Source organism: Fistularia commersonii, chromosome 3 (assembly GCF_037954325.1).
Source record: "Fistularia commersonii isolate RoL2024-O1a breed Wild chromosome 3, RoL_Fcom_v1.0, whole genome shotgun sequence".
NCBI classification, from domain to species: domain Eukaryota; kingdom Metazoa; phylum Chordata; class Actinopteri; order Syngnathiformes; family Fistulariidae; genus Fistularia; species Fistularia commersonii.
The window spans coordinates 2,923,318-2,942,464 of NC_141286.1; the positions used below are offsets into that span (position 1 = coordinate 2,923,318).

At 37.6% G+C, this 19,147-nt stretch overlaps 2 protein-coding genes across 2 annotated transcripts in view; one reads left to right on the top strand and one right to left on the bottom strand.

The window, feature by feature from the left end:
* Nucleotides 1–862: 862 nt before the first annotated feature.
* kcnj13 (potassium inwardly rectifying channel subfamily J member 13) lies at nt 863–9,723 on the top strand. The gene is made up of 3 exons (XM_086141330.1): nt 863–1,081; nt 5,492–6,055; nt 8,089–9,723. Exons 2-3 carry the CDS (start codon nt 5,539–5,541, stop codon nt 8,661–8,663), a joined length of 1,092 nt encoding a protein of 363 aa, XP_085997456.1. The 5' UTR covers nt 863–1,081; nt 5,492–5,538; the 3' UTR covers nt 8,664–9,723.
* An 8,168-nt stretch (nt 9,724–17,891) lies between these two features.
* Nucleotides 17,892–19,147, bottom strand: part of efhd1 (EF-hand domain family, member D1) — a 16,367-nt gene continuing 15,111 nt past the window's right edge. Inside the window, exon 4 of the mRNA XM_086141342.1 lies at nt 17,892–19,147. This exon is cut by the window's right edge and continues 894 nt beyond it. The gene's annotated coding sequence lies outside the window, so the exon portion shown is untranslated.

A 19,147-nucleotide genomic window follows, 5' to 3' on the forward strand; every position in this document is an offset into this window, starting at 1 on the left:
ATGTATGCATTTGTGTGTGTATGCGGCTTTGTACACATATATATAAATGTCTCTGCTCGGCATTTGAAATGTAGTATATTTAAAAGTTATCTTTGATTTATGTTGCTCGTCATTGTTTTTTTCTTTCGTCATTTTTTTTTTTAAATAAAACATTTTAATGTGACATCTATATAACTCCACGGCATATGTTTTTCTAAATGTCTAAATTTGTCTAAATGTCTAAACTAGTTCCTCTACATGAAATAAAATTTTGTATAATGTCTGTAATAATATAAATAACTTTATAATCACATATATGTATGCATTTGTGTGTGTATGCGGCTTTGTACACATATATATAAATGTCTCTGCTCGGCATTTGAAATGTAGTATATTTAAAAGTTATCTTTGATTTATGTTGCTCGTCATTGTTTTTTCCTTTCGTTTTTTTTTTTTTTTTTCAAATAAAACATTTTAATGCGACATCTTTACGTCTCCACGGCATATATTTAACTTGTTTCTGTAAGTTACTCCAGAAAAAAAAAAAAAAAAAAATCATTTTAGAAGTTAACGGCGTGCGTAATTAAAACCAGCGTACGTCAATTTAAAACCACGGATGTCGAAACATTGGGATGCAAACAGAAACAGTCATGTGTGCAGACATTTCCACGCACATGCACCACCTATTGCATTCCGAAATTTTCCCAGCAGCAGCTGCGGGACACCAACCAGCAACAAGCAGCTCTTTGAATGAACTGTGACAAGGTGTTGTTCTTTTCCCCCTCCCTCTGTCTTCTGTCTTCCGGGAACACTAATAGGCTCCATGCAGAGTAATGTGACCAATTGAATCATCCTTGCCCCGGAGCTGGAAGCTGCAGTTTGGAGGAGCGGAGCGCGCTCAGAACGGCCTCCCACACCGAGACAACCTCTCTAGGGCGACCGCTCGGGACTCCTTCGGGACTTTTGCTACCCGTCTCCCCGAAGGAACTCGCGGTGTGTTTTGCGCGGTTCCCGGTCCGACCGCGTCGACGTCAGACCTCAGACCAGCGCAGAGGTGAAAAGGTCACGGGGCTGATTTTTTTAGCCCTGACTCCGGCTCAAGGTGAGTACGAATTCGAAGAGATGCCGCCGCGGCCGAGGCCAGGAAACCAAAAGGGGGAATCCGGCGTAAAATCTTATCGAGATCTTTTATATTTCGTGTTTCTCGTTGGAGAGAAACTTTAAAAAAAAAAAAAAAAAAATTTTTTGCGATCATCGATCACGTCCGATATCTCTTTTTTTTTATCATTTTTTTTATTTTCCCTCTGACACACATTCCCATGAACGCACTGTCACACTAGAACACACTAGATGAAGGAAAGGAGGCTAACTAGCACGCAGTCATGCGTGGCGTTCATTACAAGGACACGATTACAACAAGACTAGATATTCCACAAGCCCGGGGGAACTTCTCACTCTTCAGATATACAAAGTGTTTTTTGTTTGCATCTCACGCAAAAAAGAAAGAAATGCATTCTATTGCCCGCGATTATTGCCGTAATCTAATCACGCATAAGCCAGAACTGTTGATTTTATTTTTTTGCATTAACAAAAGGGGAGGGGAGTCACATTTTTTTTTTAATTGTACAGCTGAAGAACTTGCTTGGCTATTTTTTTTCTTTTAATTTTTTTAAGACACAGAAAAAGATTTCGCTCCTGTTTTCTACCAAATTGAATCAGCCGGATCTTTAAATTATTATAATTTGCGGCACAAAAATGCATATAATTATCTTAACCCACCTGTTTATTTCTTTGAACGGTACGGATGTTTTCCAAGAAAACACGTCTATACAACTTTGAATAATCTCTAATATTTGAATTTTAATGCATTTAGCATAGATTTAGCGTTGCATAAGCATCAATTGGAGGGGAAAAGCAACCACTCAAAAGAGGATAAAATATTGTCAACATTAACAAAAGCAACAGTTACATTTCTTTTTTTTTTTTTCAAATATTCTTCCTTTAAAAAGTAAATACGTCATTTTTTTTTCTAAATATTATTTTTGCATATTTAAAAAAAAACACATCGCCATTTTGCACCTGACCATGAAAGTCTATTACACCTGTGAAAAAGGGATTATATGGTTGTATTTTTTTTCTCCTCATGTAAGTCAATACATGTAAATTGAGTGACAGTTGGCTCTGAATGTTGGGGTTCTTATTTATTTTCGGTTTTACTTTCTAAACAATCTTGTTCCTTCATCTTACATCTGCACTTTTTTTCAAAACTTTTTCTACATTTCTGAACATCAACTCATGTTCATCATTATCTCGGCGTTTTGCGCTTCATTCAGGAAAAGCCAGTATATTTAAGTTTTGCTTCCATATAAGTACTCGGCGGCTCTTCATCAGCCACTGTCGACTGTGTCTGTGTGTGTGTGTGTGTGTGTGTGTGTGTGTGTGTGTACCACTTCACAAAGGGTTTATCTACAGTAAACATTTAAAAGACAAACCTTGATTCTATTACCTTTAGTTTTGACTTGGCAGGATACCATTGGTTTCATTAAGTCACGTCGAAAACGATGAGCGAGCAGCGTCTGCATGCGTGCACGGAGGGGCGGAGCAACAAATAAAGTAGCAGCCACATGCGTCCCTTCGAGCGATTCTTCACGCTGCATGTCGTTCTTAACTATTAAACACCGAGTCGAGATTTAGCACGATTTAAAGCGTCACAAAGTTGTGACGGTTGTGTATGAAAATAACAAACTTTTTTAAGTGCATGCCTCAGTCTCAAGGGCAAAGAGACGAATTACCCCAAATAATGGATTAACACTGTGACCGTTTAGAAAAGCAGAAATAAAAGCTTTTTTTTTAAAAAAAAAAAAAAAAACATATTAAACTGGGTTTGGTGTGTCGGCATTTATTCCACTCTGGCCAGTTTGGGTAATTTATTGGCTTCTTTCATTGGTTATGGCTCACACTTAACTCTGACACCATGCTGTTATTTGATGTACGATTCGTTCTATGGCTTGAAATATCAATTAATTATTCAATGAGAGGCCTTCAGTAATAAATGCCACATGTAATTCAGAGCATTTACTCTGTTATATCGAATAAAGTCTCCGTCGGATACTATTAAAGTGTTTTTAAATTGGAAAAACGTGTGATTTGACATGAATTTTCATTTGGAATTATCATTAAAATTATAATGAATCAAACCGAGCAGTTGTGTGATAACTGGATAATGCATGCACGGTGGATGGAAGGGTGAAATTGAAGATAACATTGAAAAATAGTTGAAAAATAGTGCAACAGTGCAGGATTTTACAATGACGATTAAAAATCTTGATTCTTGATTCTTGAACAGTCCCGATAAAATAAGGACTTTTTGGAGTCAAGTGGACCAGAAAGTCACCAAAAATATACCGTCCGATCTTCATTTCTATCCGGTTTGCACAAGATGGTAAAATAATGATAATATTGATTGTATTGTCACATATATGATAATACCGTAAACGTCAATCGTTTCACCCGAAAGCTCTCCGCCCGGCGGAAAGTAATCACTTATAAATAACATCAAGATAGATTTGACCAAGTTAAATATCAATGCAGTTGTTTAACCCTCTTATTATGTTAAGGGTCAATTTGACCCATTGGGTCAATGGGTGAAATGGGTCAAATTGACCCTTAACATAATAAGAGGGTTAACACAGATTGCTAAGATTACAGAAGTCGTACTTGCTCGCAAGCGTCAAATCGCGCTTTCTTCCATCCTTTTTTTTTTTTATTTTTCACACACATATGCGTTCATATTCATCCGCGAGGCATTTCGTTTCGCTGCGGAGGCGCCAAGTCGGTGAGGTCACCTTGTGATGCGGTGACAACGCTGATCGAACGCCTGTAAAAGCAGTGCAGCCAAATCCCGGCCAGCACATGCTTCTCATGTGACCGCTTTGCAGACACTATTCCCCCTTCCACCGCTTCCGACGTTACAAAAACTGTCAACTTCGACGTTCCTCGACGTAGAACGGCGCTCTTATTTAAATTTCCCGATCGGTGTTTACATCGCAAAAAGATCACATCAGCGCCGAGCGAGCTCTACGGGTCGGAAATAGCGCGTTTTTGTTTTTTTTTTCGTCGACGCTTTGTTTGTCGTCGGTGAGCTGCGCGTTACGAGTGTGTATAAATATACAGTTTTGGATGTATATTGTAATTGGGGGAACAAGGCAAGAGGGGAGCCATGCAGTGCAATGAGTTAAAAGGTCCCTGCAGATGAAAGAGACATTCCTACTCTGCATGTCGCTGTGTTCCTCAGACCGATTCCCAGCTGGGACCTGCTCTAATCTCCTGGCAACAATATTGACATAGAAATAGAAACTCTGGAGAGGACAGGACTCTGGCTGTCTGCTTGTCGGCCCTGACTTCACATACATCTGTTTGTCCTGTTTAAATTAGATTTGCCGCAAACTCCGACGTAAACGTGATGCGCCGAAATCGGATGTTTGCGGGATATCTTTCATATCTCCGTACCTTTTCTGTTATGATGTGAAAACTCGCAGCGACTTGCATAGTTGAAGACTATGCAAGTTAGTTGATATCATGTCTTGGAAATAAAACCGACTGTTTGCCGGAATGCATACAAAGACAGGACGGTTTATCCATAAAAATTAAAGGCTGTTATTCGGCCTGAAGAAAGCATCAAATGAAGGGGTGAGGGAGAAAATCATATAGTATATATATTTTTTTGTATTGTATTAAGAAAAAAATATCTACATGTACATGTATATATAACATAATAATATAATTTATAATTTTGTATATATATTATACATTACATATTATACATAGTATATATTATTATATATATATTATATTTTTATTTTTTTATTTATTTTGCACCTGACTGTATTTTTTATTTTTTTTTTATTTCATTTTTTTTTTTTTTGAATTCGAAAGGTCTGATCAGGTACCGTCAAATGGCGGCACTTCTTTTTGCCAATTAAGTACCGGGAAACTGTATAAGCAAGTCGAGAAAGTAAACGTTGCACGATGATTCGAGCAGTGGTTAAAAGAGGAAGCAATTCTGACATATTGAGAAGCAATGACAATTCTTTCAGTCATGAAATGAATACAATATATACACTGCTCAAAAAAATAAAGGGAACACTTAAAAAACACATCCTAGATCTAAATGAATGAAATATTCTAATGAAATACTTTGCTCTTTACACAGTTGAATGTGCTGACAACAAAATAACACAAAAATGATCAATGGAAATCAATTGTATCAACCCATGGAGGTCTGGATTAGGAATCACACTCCAAATTAAAGTGTAAAAACAAACTCCAGACTGATCCAACTTTGATGTAATGTCCTTAAAACAAGTCCAAATGAATCTGCGTTGCTTCCTGAGTGGACACTATGATTTCACCCAAGTGTGATTGACTTGGAGTTACACTGTGTTGTTCAAGTGTTCCCTTTATTTTTTTACGATCATAATAAAAGGTCTTTTTTTTTTTTTTCTCATTTCAGGAAGCGCCTTCACCTCACCCTATCCATCGCAAGAACCCGGTGCGACCATGACGACAAAATCCAACAGCAGCGTTCTGGGAGGCAAGGCTTCCTCGTCTCCTCTTCTGTCCTCGCCGGCCCGGCAGCGTCTGGTCACCAAAGACGGACACTGCGCCCTTCCTCCGCCCTTGTGCCCCTCGGGCTCGTGGCGCGGGATGGCGAGCCGAGCCTGGCTGCTCGCCCTGCAGGACCTCTGGGGATTGTTGGTGGGTCTGCGCTGGAGATGGGTCTTACTGGCATTCTGCGCGTCCTTCCTCGCACACTGGCTGCTGTTCGCCTGTCTGTGGTACCTCCTGGCCCATCTCAACGGAGACCTGATGGTGCTGGATCACGACGACCCGCCGCAAGGACACGTGGTCTGCGTGAAACACATCACCAGCTTCACCGCCGCCTTCTCCTTTTCCCTGGAGACGCAGCTCACCATCGGCTACGGAACCATGTTTCCCAGCGGGGACTGTCCCAGCGCCATAGCGCTGCTGGCCGTGCAGATGCTGCTTGGACTCATGCTGGAGGCGTTTATCACAGGTACATTCGATTCCGACGCCTCGCGTGAGTTATTAACACACACAAACATAAAACTGCGCGTTCAAATTGAGAGTCGGACGAATGTATCGGTCGGACAATTTCATTTAACCGAAACGTTGCTTTCGTAGTCGCACACGTTGACCGAACCAACTGTAAAATCCCGTCGTTTAGTCGGTCACGTTGGATGTAAAATATACAGTTTAACAAAAGTACAACTTAAATAATCCCTTTTCAATCGATGAAATATATTTCATCTCGAGCCTAAAACCGAAATCGCCCTCACTTGACCCTTCTGTATTTCTTCAAAACCCAATAAATATACATTTTACAGTGCATTCACTGCAACAGGTGGACAAAGACACAAGATAAATGCGAGAGAGATACTGATAATGAGGGCGGGAGTCTTCTGTAAAACTAGCACATAATGTGTACTTATATAATTTTTGGTAAAGTAAGTGATTTTACGGTCATAACTGCAAGCCTTGTGATTTCCTTCAATGAAACAGTGTTTGAATCAATAGTGCACTGTGCACCATTCATAAATGTGCATGATAGGTGAAGATGTTTATCCTTCATGGCCTTTTAAATCTGGATATTACATGATTAACATATATTTTTCCAGCAGCAGACAGACATCATTTTTTCTCTCATACCTGTCGGAAGTTAGAACAGCTCAACTGAACGGGATGTAAGTTGGAATTCCATAAATCCACAACTCCGTAAATAAAAGTCCATATCTGCCCCCTTTCAACTCAGCATGGGTGAGATCGCCAGCGTACAAGAACGAAAAAACGGGTGGAATGCCATCCACGTACTTTCCCTCATTCCGACGTCTGCGTACGGTTTTAATCCTGGGAGGATTTTTTTGCTCGAGAAATGGCTTATAAAAAATTCCAACGCTCTTTTCGAGAACGACTCCCTCGTCGTTCCGGGTTTGGATTCTCGCATTTTAAAGTTGCCTACATCACACACACACACACACACACACAGACTTACAGGTTTAATTGTTTTTTGATTTTTTTTCCTCGTCGCTGGGGTGGAATGGAAAAGCCTCTCTGCGCAAGAACGGACGCTGAAATTCTCTGCTCAGAATTTAGAATTCTGCAGGCGATGATCATAAATGATTTAGCAGATAGAAACTTACAGCCTCTGAAATGCTTCTATTTGGCTTTTTGCACGAAAAATACGAAGAACGGAATAGAACAGAACTAAATTGAATTAAACTAAAGTATCAGTTATTATTTATTATTGTTTATTTATTATTTATTATTAATTATTAATTATTTATTTATTATTTATTATTTATTATCAATTATTATTTATTATTTATTGTATATTATTTGTTATTTATTATTTATTATTGTTATGTTTTACTTGAAACTCTGGCACAACAATTTCCTTCGGGATAAATAAAGTTGTTCTTATTCTTATTCTTAAATAATGTAATATAACCTGTCATTAAATTGAATCAAATAAAGTGAATAAGCGAGAAAAAAAAAAATACAGATGCACATCCGCTACCCAGTTAGGGATGGTGCTGGATCAAAAACAAAAAGGTAAACTAAAAAAGCTCAACTAAGTCAAATAAAGTAAATATTATCATACTCGTGAACTCTTATTTGACTTTAGTTTTGATATGTGGAAATAACACAAAATAATCTAATATTTAATTGTAACTTTAGGTCAGAGTTATGTCATGGACATTTTACTTGATGCCCAAAAATGTCAATTTTCAACATCTCCAGCAATAAATATTCTTAATTCTCTGTTTCACATCTTCTTGTTTTTTATATGAGATGAGAACAACTTTATTTATCCCAAAGGAAATTGTTGCGCCAGAGTTTCAGCAAAAACATAACAGTGATAGATAATAGCAGGAAGGAGGAAGAATAAGAAACACAATGAAATTTTAGTGCATATGGACACATATTTCTTTTCCATACAACCCACTGACGTTAGCGAAGTATTTTTTTTTCCCGTGACATTTCGACACCGTCAAACGTCTCCTGATCGTCCTTGCGTTTGTCCTTCAGGTGCGTTCGTAGCCAAGATAGCTCGTCCGCAGAAGCGAGCGGGAGCCATCCAGTTCAGCCCCCAGGCGGTGGTGGGACAACACCAGGGCCAGACGTGCCTCTCGCTCCGAGCCAGCAACCTGCTGAGGCGACCTCTGATGGACGTCAAGGTCAGTGCCGTCCTCTACGAGGAGCGTGAAGGTCAGGCGCTCCATCAAACCTCTTTGGACTTCCACTTGGATCATTTGGGCCAGCAGCCTTGCCCGTTCTTTATCTTTCCGCTCACTTTTTACCATCCGCTGGACCGCCACAGCCCGCTCTACCCGGCCCTGTGCGAGGGCACGTCGAGCCACTTCGAGCTGGTGGTGTTCCTGTCGGGTTTGCAGGAAGGAACCGGCGACACCTGCCAGAAGAGGACCTCCTATCTACGGCAGGAGATCCAGTTCGATCGGCGTTTCGTGCCCGCTTTGGGCCTCGACGCCCGTGGGAGGTACATGGTGAGCAACCATCACTTCGACACGGCGCAGTCGAAGGAACCTTTGGACAAGGACTGTGTGGTGCAGATCAACGGTGACGGCAGTGACAGGATGGAGTGAGTTCACTGGAGAGCAGATTCTTATGCAAGAAAAATTTTGAGGCATAATTACAAGGTTAACTATGAAATATATATAAATGTTTTTTTTTTTTTTTTTAGCAAGAACTATATTTCAGTTGGCTGAATCAGAATTTTATGCAGAAATATGTATTGTAAAAAAAAAAAAAAAAATACATATTACATATACAGGGGTGTCTCGGAAAATTTGGATATTGGGATAAAGTTCTATATTTCAGTTGGCTGAATCAGAATTTTATGCAGAAATATGTATTGTGAAAAAAAAAAAAAAAATACATATTACATATACAGGGGTGTCTCGGAAAATTTGAATATTGGGATAAAGATCTATATTTCAGTTGGTCAGAATTTTATGTAAAAAAAAAAATACACATTACATATACAGGGGTGTCTCGGAAAATTTGGATATTGGGAAAAAGTTCTATATTTCAGTCGGCTGAATCAGAATTTTATGCAGAAATATGTATTGTAAAAAAAAAAAAAATACACATCACATATACAGGGGTGTCTCGGAAAATTTTGAATATCGGGATAAAGTTCTTTATCTTCTGTGATGCAATTTAAAAAAACATAAATTACTTTTCCATGATATTCTAATATTTTGAGATAGGATTTTTGAGTTTTCTTAATTTGTAAGCCATAATCAGCAATATTAAAATGATAAAAGGCTTGCAATATTTCAGTTGATTTGTAATGAATCCAGAATGTTTGACATTTTTGTTTTTGTAATTGCATTACAGAAGATAAAGAACTTCATCACAATATTCTAATTTTGGGAGACGGCCCCGTATATGAAACTCCGTCTCCGTCCAGATGATTCCCAACCCTCAGTGCGACCCTTTGGTTTAGTTGCAATGCCAGTTGATCGACCTGTATATAAATAACTAGAGTTTGTAGAAACTCCTTTTCATTTCCGGTATATAATGCCATTACCTCTCGCGATTTTTTTTTTAAAAGCTTCCTCATCAATATGTAGATTCATTTTAACAATTTAAAGCCCGGGGCAGTACTTTCCCAATTTCTAGTGGGAATAAATAATAATGAGGGACGCCGACCAGGGCAGATACCTACTCCTGCTCCCAATCCTCACCATCGGCTGCAGTTTAACAACACGGGGATAAACACAACCGTCGCCTGCAGGACGGCGTCTCCGTAGAAATGTATCTGTATGTCAAAACCAACACACACCTCCAACAGACCACTGCTGTGTTCGGTCAGTCTTTTAAGCGCACGTTTCGCCCGATTCCTTGATACACCTCTCCTCCGCTTTGAGCTCCACGGGTGGATTTTCAGCCATCGTGCTTCAATTCCTCGATTTTTTTTTTTTTTTTTTTGTTGTGCAACAGAAGTACTTAGAAAACTTTAAACCAGCAACGTTATTGGGCAAACTGATGTTTTTCGGTGGGGTCATTTCACCGTGAATGGGTATCGTAGCGCCGTCACGTAAATTCCCGTTCCGTGTTAACTTAACGCAAGTCGCTAAACTGTTCATTCAAATAAAGTGAGTATGGAAACGGTGTAAACGCAAGGTAGGGGTTAACTGAGAGTTAAAGGTAGCTAAATGCTACTTTTGAACTTGAGTCCAATATATGTTGTGGTTTTTTTTTACATTTCCACATTTTCTTCAAAAAGTAGCGCGCCCTACTCGCTGTAAAAGCTTTTCGTGCATCTGTTCAGACAGAAAAAGCTTCAAATTTGCTTCTCAAAGACAAATATGGACGACGTCTAATGAAAAGTTGGACTCAGTTTATGATTCATTTGTTTATTATCCGGACGATATCCGGACAGCTGTCATTGGGCAAAGGCCATAAAAAAAATTTAAAAAAAGACATACAATTATTTACTATCTCTTTTGCTCGTCTGGGGAATTCAGAGTCTTGATTAACCCACAACATGTTGGTTGCAAACGTGCAAACGTGCAAACCCACGCAGACGCTGGCGAAACATGCAAAAACTACATGCATTCATGCTGTGACTTGGAAATGCTAATCGCTGCTCCGCTGCTACTGAGACGCCCTTCAATTTATGTTGTTCCAAAATGGAAAAAATTATTAAAGATATTAATAACAAGTATAAGTAAGACGGTCTGACACTTTTCTCGTGTATATTTGGAGGCGCAGTTCAAGTTTGAACGCACGAAAAAAGAAGCGTAAACTTATTAAAGCTATGCAACGCTTTGCAACTGCTTTTATCCCACGGAAAATCCGATGTGAAAAATCCAATTAAATGTCATTATTTATGATATTTTGAAATGGAATTTCAATAAGTAGTTGATATTATACATTTCAAACTCATACGCAAGCGTCAATAAAATAAACTGACGCATCCAACAACATATAGTATCAAAGTTATCATTTATAACAATTTTTTCTTTCAGTAAACATTTGAAATTTGTAATTTACATGTAGATTATAAAGATTTTAATGTAAAGGCTGCAACTTGAATTGAATTTTATTTTTATTTTTTTTAGAAATACAGATGTAAATACATATATGTTTCCATTTCAAAATAAACGTTATTAAAGGGCTGACGCTCAGCATGTGGAAAGGTTGACCATAATGTAACATTTAAATTTATGAAAGTATTTTTGTTTTGTTTTTGTTTTTTTCTTTGTTTGATTGTTTTCTGGTTCATTTTTTCCATCTTACTTACAACACCATTGAAAGTTTTACAAAAAAAAAAAAGCAAAGAAAAATTATACCTCCTGTCATCGCAGTTGACGTATTTTTTATGGATGCTCCATGTCCTGACAAATAATCATTTTTACACCAAAAAAAAAATGCCGGTGTCCAAAAGGGATGGAATAAATCTCAAGCACCCAGTTTTAGCCATATTCAGGAATTAATGCTTTCATTACTGTTAAATAAAACATAATAATATGTATAACGACGGCTAAATCCGGTTATCCGCTGTTTGGACTCAATGTTTTAGTGCAGCGGCTTCTGACATGGATACACATGTTGCATGTTTTTAACTTTGACTTCCCGCTAGTTGAAATAATGACAAGGTTGTAACCTCTATAGTCTAAAATCACACATACTCGCCCGTGCTGGTGTTGTGTGCACGTGCTCGAGGGACATCCATTAGTAAATGCACGTAACATTCATAATAGTACAGCCTTTGGTCCTGCAGTTGGTAAGAAGGCAAACGTGTAGCATCGCTCTGCAAAAAGTTATCCATTCATTAATTAAACATTATGGGAATGTCGCAAAAGCACAACTGCGTTCATTACAAACTTAAAAACACACTTCGGCTCTGCGACTTTTATCTGATAATGACTTTTCGCTATTACGTGCCTCGAGATGGAACCGCAAATATCCGAGCCCGGTCGGATATTTCCCCGACAAAATCGTTTTCGACGTAAACACTGTTAAAATAACTAGATTCGGAAACTTTTGTGTCGAGTTATCCGCGTCATAAGGTCAAGAAAATTGGCATTTGAGTCTTTATTTCAAGAAAAATGGAAATTCAATTTCATTATATTATTCAGCTGTGAGTCATGAATTCACTAGTGAATTTAAATTCAACATTTTCTGGTTATGTATTTGGTTTTCCACTGTCCAAATAGGTTTATCCAGAGACTTTTACAGCAAACCATCAGCATATTTGTGATTTTTTTCACAAATATACAACGATACAATAACACCATCATGTAATTAAAATTATACATATATACACGCACACACACACACACACACATATATATATATATATAAGAATTGACTAAGCCAATGCTTAAGTTGACAGCAAAATATTTGTTTTGGGTTGTTTTCATTTCATTTCAAGCTTTTAGGGTTCAAGCAAAAGCTCCCACTGAGGTACAAATGAACCCATTGCGAGAGGCTGTAGTTTGTAAACACTCGTAAATCTAAATTTCACCTGTGCATTTTTAAGGACTAGACTTTTGGCTATTAAAATTACAATCGAATCTTCATCGACCCCACAGTGACGTACTCATTGCGAAAGAGCCAAACGGAGAAGGTTTTGTAAAAATACACAGAAACACCGATTTGATTGGATTTGCCGTCGACGGGAGCGGTTTTTCAGTTTTACATGTGTAAATCTTTATCAAGTGACCCAACCGTTGGTCTTTTCTGTACTTAATAATACAGCAGCTTTCAAGAATGTTCACCTTTATTTCCATTTCCCACTAATAGTTGTTTGCAACATTTACACAACCTGTGCAATCGGTCGGCGAACCGCTGCTAAACGAAGTGAGATATTCACCAAATTCGCACATTGGACTGTCAAATACCGCAAGCGAGCGATAGCATATTTAGTTTTTATCGTGGCCTTTTAACTTGCATTCTGCTTTGACATATTCAGCTGTTGAGACCCAAAGCTATGACGAGGTGACGCGCAGTTCAATTCAATAGGTTCGTCACACCGATGCAAATAGAAATTCAGTTAAATATTCACGAGAGGGGAAAGAATTTTTAACACAGCTGGTCATATCATGTTATTGTTACTCTGCAATCTGAGGGAAAGCAGAGAGTCAGGAAGGGACCAACGACTCCGCCGTCATCTGTTTAAAAAAAATGGGCATTTCTATCGCCGATCGGTCGATCGGAGCGTCAAAAAATACGACCCGTCGGACAATTTCGGTTCTGCCGTCGTTATAAAGCGTCTGAGGTTATTCAAGGAATCATTATATCTGTAAGTGAGCTATGTAACCTTAGACCGGCCTGCGTAAAATGACATTAGTGACTGATTGAATGATAGTGATTGATTTGTAGATGAATGCCTTGAAAAGAAAAAGAAAAAAAAAAAAAAAGAAAATCTGTGGCTGAATCATAATGTGAAAAAAAAAAAATTAAAATTGTAATTTGTTTATGATAACAATGCGTTATTGTACATTGTAGTGAATATGTGTTTTCGACGGTATAACAGAATCACTGTGCTTTCTATGTGGTTTAAATAAATCATGTAGCCGCCTCGGACATAAGAGAGGAAATGTTCTACGAAAATGTGATCGTGAGGAGCGAGACATCACTTTGTCTCCAAGTGCCTTTGTACAGTGTACATGAAATAAAATATTTTCTAAACAGTTTGGGTGTGAGACGAGCCGTTACTCCCAAGAATAAACCCCTCCCTTCGGCGTCGACACACTTTATGCTCCTCGAAAAATCCAGCGGCTTCTGCTGCTCCCTGCTGGTGGAGGAGATTCACAGTTTGATTTCCACATCTGATGGGTAGAAACTATTTTGTTTTTTGTGTGTGTCTGTCTGAGAGTTGCACGCTTGTGAAAATGTGACAATGGATCGGTCCTGAAATAAGGATTCAGGGATTTTTTTTCTTAAAGATGGTCCTTTTGTGCAACTTTTTAAAACACTTAACTTCAATAGAATCTTCATATTTTGCCGAGTCAGAGATATAAATACAATCATTTAGGGTCCCTGTGTACATTTTCTTTAAATCCTCAAAATTTTGAAATTGATTATATTGAAATTATTTAGAAATGGTGGAAAATTCCTTTTTTTTTTCGTTCATGGTTGAATTAATTGTATCAGGTTTTAAATTAAGTAAATCGGCATTTCTGTAATGAATATATCAAAACTGAGTTTTATTCAAATAATTTGTTTTTAATATCCTTATTGTTAGTTTATTGAGTCAATTTTACACAATGAGGTAGAGTTTATTCTTATTAGTTTATTCTTAAAAGGTAAACATGTCCATTGCCACACTAGAAACCACACAATCTTCATTTCAACGACGCAAAAATAATAATGTCACTACTTCCTTTTCAGAAATGGCAGCAAAATTCAATCTGAAAAGTTTCTGATGCGTCTGTTTTTGGTGACACCGACTTTTACATCTCCAGTTCTGCTATTATTTCGGACAAATTTAGAGAAAAAAAATCAGGTTACAAACAGGAAACTGCAAATGTTGCCTTTAATTTGGACAAAGTGTAAGTAAAATATATTAAACAATGTTTTCACCTGACAACTGGCATTTTTAAACCATTATTTATCTGTTTTACTAGCTGAATGATCGAACTTAAACTAATAAACAGTACAGGACTGTCTCAGAAAATTAGAATATTGCGATAAAGTTCTTTATCTTCTGAAATGCAATTACAAAAACAAAAATGTCATACATTCTGGATTCATTACAAATCAACTGAAATATTACAAGCCTTTTATTATTCTAACATTGCTGATTATGGTTAACATCTTAAGAAAACTCAAAAATCCTCTCTCAAAATAGTAGAAAATCATGAAAAAGTAATTTTCGTTTCCTTAATTGCATTACAGAAGATAAAGAACTTTATCACCATATTCTTATTTTCCGAGACAGTCCTGTACAAGGCTACTTTAACATGCTGTACCTATGATTTATTTTATCTTACTAAAATCAATTATTTTCATTAGTATATTAACTGTCATCACAATTGCGCATTCAACGATATTACACGTTCATTTGATCGGTGTCATAATAAACCAATTAATCTGAGGTCGCGGGGTCACATATCGGTCAAATCAACCATTTAATCCTGATTCCTGGAACTAAACCGCCAATTCTGAGCACGTCCACGTCAGAAAACAACAAGCGAGAGCCAGAAATACTACCAAGATTGCGTCGGACGTCGGGAAAACACAACCTGATGATCGTTGGGCCACTGAAACCAAACCTTTATCGACTTGAAATAGGGTATCGATAATATCGGGAGGGAAAGTCAAGACCATCGATTGACATGCTGGGAGCAGAAGCACGAAACGACCAAAAAAGTAAGTGCCACACAAAACACGTGAAATCGTAGCTGTATTTCAAGAAAGGAGTAACGGATTTATGAATCGTCCCATTAATGAATAGAATTTGCTCACAATAAACCTTGCAGTTGGAGTTTCAGCCCGGACAGGTGGTTGTGTGCCGTCTTGAAAAAATAATAGCCATGATTGCCTGTTTTGGTTTGATAAAACTCAACTTGAAATCAAGAGAATTCACTGAAATTAGCCCTTTTAAAGAGTTCGCTGGCAACGTATCAATAAGTTTGTTGCATCTTTCACTGGAACCAGTGGATCTTATTTCAGAAAATGACATGTATTAAAATCACACTCTTTGTTTTTGTAATACTTCAAAATCTATTCTAGATTTTTCTTGTAAAGGCATCTCACATATAGAGCTCAATCACTCAATAACACGCTACCATTTTCAAAATCTGCTGTTTTTTTTTTAATACTTTATTGCAATCAAGTCAAACTTTTTTTCATTCCGGTTAAAAGTATACAACACAATATCTTTACAGGTGCCCAAAAATATATTTCACTTACCATTTTTTTAATATTTGGCAACTTATAAGTCTCTGCTAAAACAAATAACAATATATATGATCTTATCTATGAAAAAATACATTGTCAATCTCCACAACAAATACCAAGGAAGATGCGTGATATTAAGCACAGTAGTTTAAGTAGGACATGCTACAAATTAAACATTTCAATAAAGAGCAAATAAAGGGCCAGATGCAGGAAAAAAAAGAAAAAAAAAAAAAGTATCTCAGTCTGTAACATAATAAAATGATAACATTGTCCGCTTTTATCAGAGTGACATTTTCATTTAGAGCACAGTTTCATTCTGATGTCAATCATCTTTGAAATAGCTACAAAAGGCTGAAATGCTGAGACAAACAAGTCGATCACACAAAGTAAAGGGTGTCATGAACGTCCCATCGTTAAATATAGTTTAAAAATCCTTGACAACTGGGAAAAAAAAAAAAAAAAAAAATCGAACAGAAATACATTTTAATTCCACCTCCCGAACCCATTTTCATAAATAAAGGGCCAATCACAGCACGTTACTTTGGGCGGCGCTGCAGCCCCGGGGTCAGACATTTCCGTCCAAAATATATCCAAATACGGGACGGTCGCGGCCGAATTTGGACTGAACGACCCGGATCGATTGTTTACTTTGAAGAAAAAAAAAAAATGAAAAAAAAAAAATTCAATTTTTTTTTTCCGCGTTCGCTGGAACTCTAAGATTTGAGCAAACTCCCAACTTCTCCACGGGTGGTTGACCGATGCCCCTGTGTGTTTGTGTAGTCGCTGTGTGTGTCTGCTTGTTCACATTATGATGTCCTAAAGAGGCATAGCTGAATTTCCCCACAGGAAATAATAATGTATATGGGAAAAAAATATAATAAAACAAAATTAGAATATCAGTGTGCAGTCTGTTTACATTTTTTCTGAGTCCCGGCACAACATCCTTTGCCTTCTACTCTGATTGGTTGTTTTATCATTCGTTGTATTTGTAATCGGTTGTAGGTCTGGCCAGCTGTGTCCACAGTACTGTTTGTTCTATTGCGATTGTTAACGCCCACTGGAAATCTGAAATCGGCTGAAGAGAACCAGATTTGATGATTTGATCGACCGATGCGAGGCCAGGAATGCTTTTCTTGAGGCTCCGAAAACCAATAATACTGTTTAAGTCTATTGTTACTTTCAACACGTCTGCTTCCGGTTCTGAGTCAAGGTTGTGTGTCAAATAGAGAAGGAATTATATCTTAACGTAAAGACCAGAAGCATAAAGATCATCCAAAGTCCCCATGCATGAAAACCAACAGTAAGTCCGTCTTAAGTGAGACTGACTTTGGGCTAAAGTTGTTGCCCTTGTGAGCTAAACCATTGACGTATAAAGAGTTACAAACACAACATCATGGGGTTTTTATTACCAAATCAACTGTGAATTAAAAATAACTCCCAAAACAAGTGGAGCAAGAACACTAAACTTCCACCATCCAGGCAACCAAATATTTGACGTTTTGAGCACAACGTACAGGGATAAAATCTATTTATTTTAAATTCAAGATTTCCGAAACTACACCCGTCCACATGGATAGAGCTGTATAAAGATTGAACTTTGTTTCCTCAAAGTTAGCATCTAGCCTGCTATTGTATTGTCTATATACAGGAGCTTAGCATTTGGTTATTGTCAAACACTCTCAACAGCCCCAAGAAATTTAAATTAAAAGCCAAGATTTTTCAGAAAATTGACCAACATTTCTTGCTAATTTGGCCTGGGTTTAAATTTTCTTTCCTAATATTTAGATGATGTTTGGTGAATGTAGTTGGCAGGGTAAGTTGGCAGTTACTTGTGAATTTTCACTTGAATTTAATGATGCCTAAACAAGTGGGTAAGCAAATAGCAAATTAGTGGGAAATGCACAACTAAAAATTTGTCCAAAAATAAAAAACGAAACATTTTAGCAGACGGCGGGGGAATGGTTTGAACATTTTCAGATTAAATCATTGTAACACATTTGTATGAGAGATCCCCGAGACCTTTTCACGCATAAAAACGTTCTCAGGCGGAAATTGAATGATTCACTAATTTTAATTAGTCCCGAAGACGTAGATGCTTTGAAAAAAATAAAAAATAAAAGTTCCAAGAGATGTGTCACACTTGTGGTGCTTCATGACAGTCAGCGGTTTCCCATTTAAGGGGATTTTCAGGGGCAATTTATGCACTATAATTAACCAGACTTTCTCTCTGCAGCCTCAAAGAGAGCAGGAAACGCATAAGATATGTCATTTGAAACATTGCTCATTTCAATAGAGTTTGTCAGCTGGTTTTGATGTATTAAGTGATGATTTTTAATTATCCTTATAGAGGAAACTGATATTTTGTTATACTGGTTTCACATATTTAAGGTACTGCTGATCTGGGTCCTGAAACAGTTAAATACTGTTCACTATAGAGAAGGGTGTGTGCTGGAACTATTTCTAGAAATGTACCATAATGTGTTAAACCACCGGTTTCCACATGCAGTTGAGAGGCAGGGATTTGATGTTTAGATTTAGTGTATGTAATTGTGTCACTAAATCCCAGTTTCCATCACTGCGCTGTAATCAGTTGTTTGATATTTTTAATTCTATCTTCTTTTTTTAACTTCAGTGACAGTATTTCAATATCTTTTTACAAAAAAAAAAACTGGTAAGGAACATGTTCTTGTTTAACCCTTCACTTAGTTGGGTTCGATAACATACAATAACACTGGATAAAAAGGGAACTGGGGTATAAGTTGACAGAACAGATATTTCAAATAAGTGATAGATTTAAGAAACAACACAGACATTGTGACATTTAAAAGAAGTTACTGACTTGGAAGATATGTCACAAATTTAGGGCATTAAAGTGGCACATTTATGAGTGGAAAGGTGTTCCTTTTGTTGACATGAACGTACCAGAAGATCCGAGATTAAAAAAAATGACAGTGAGATTCACACGCTTCAAGTTCTTTCAATAACTGATCTCATCTTATGTCGACGGAAAGAAACGTTGTAATGACCACAGTATTTCCCCCGGATTGAAGATCCGAGACAAAAAGCATCAAAGCTACTTCTGAGCCTGTCTGGTTTCAGGCTCCGTGAACACTTTTGAAGACACCGAGGTTTAGGACCTCCAGGGAACCTGAAAATGGGTGTGAAACCTCTTCAATCTAAAAAAAAATAACACGTTTCTTATCGGACC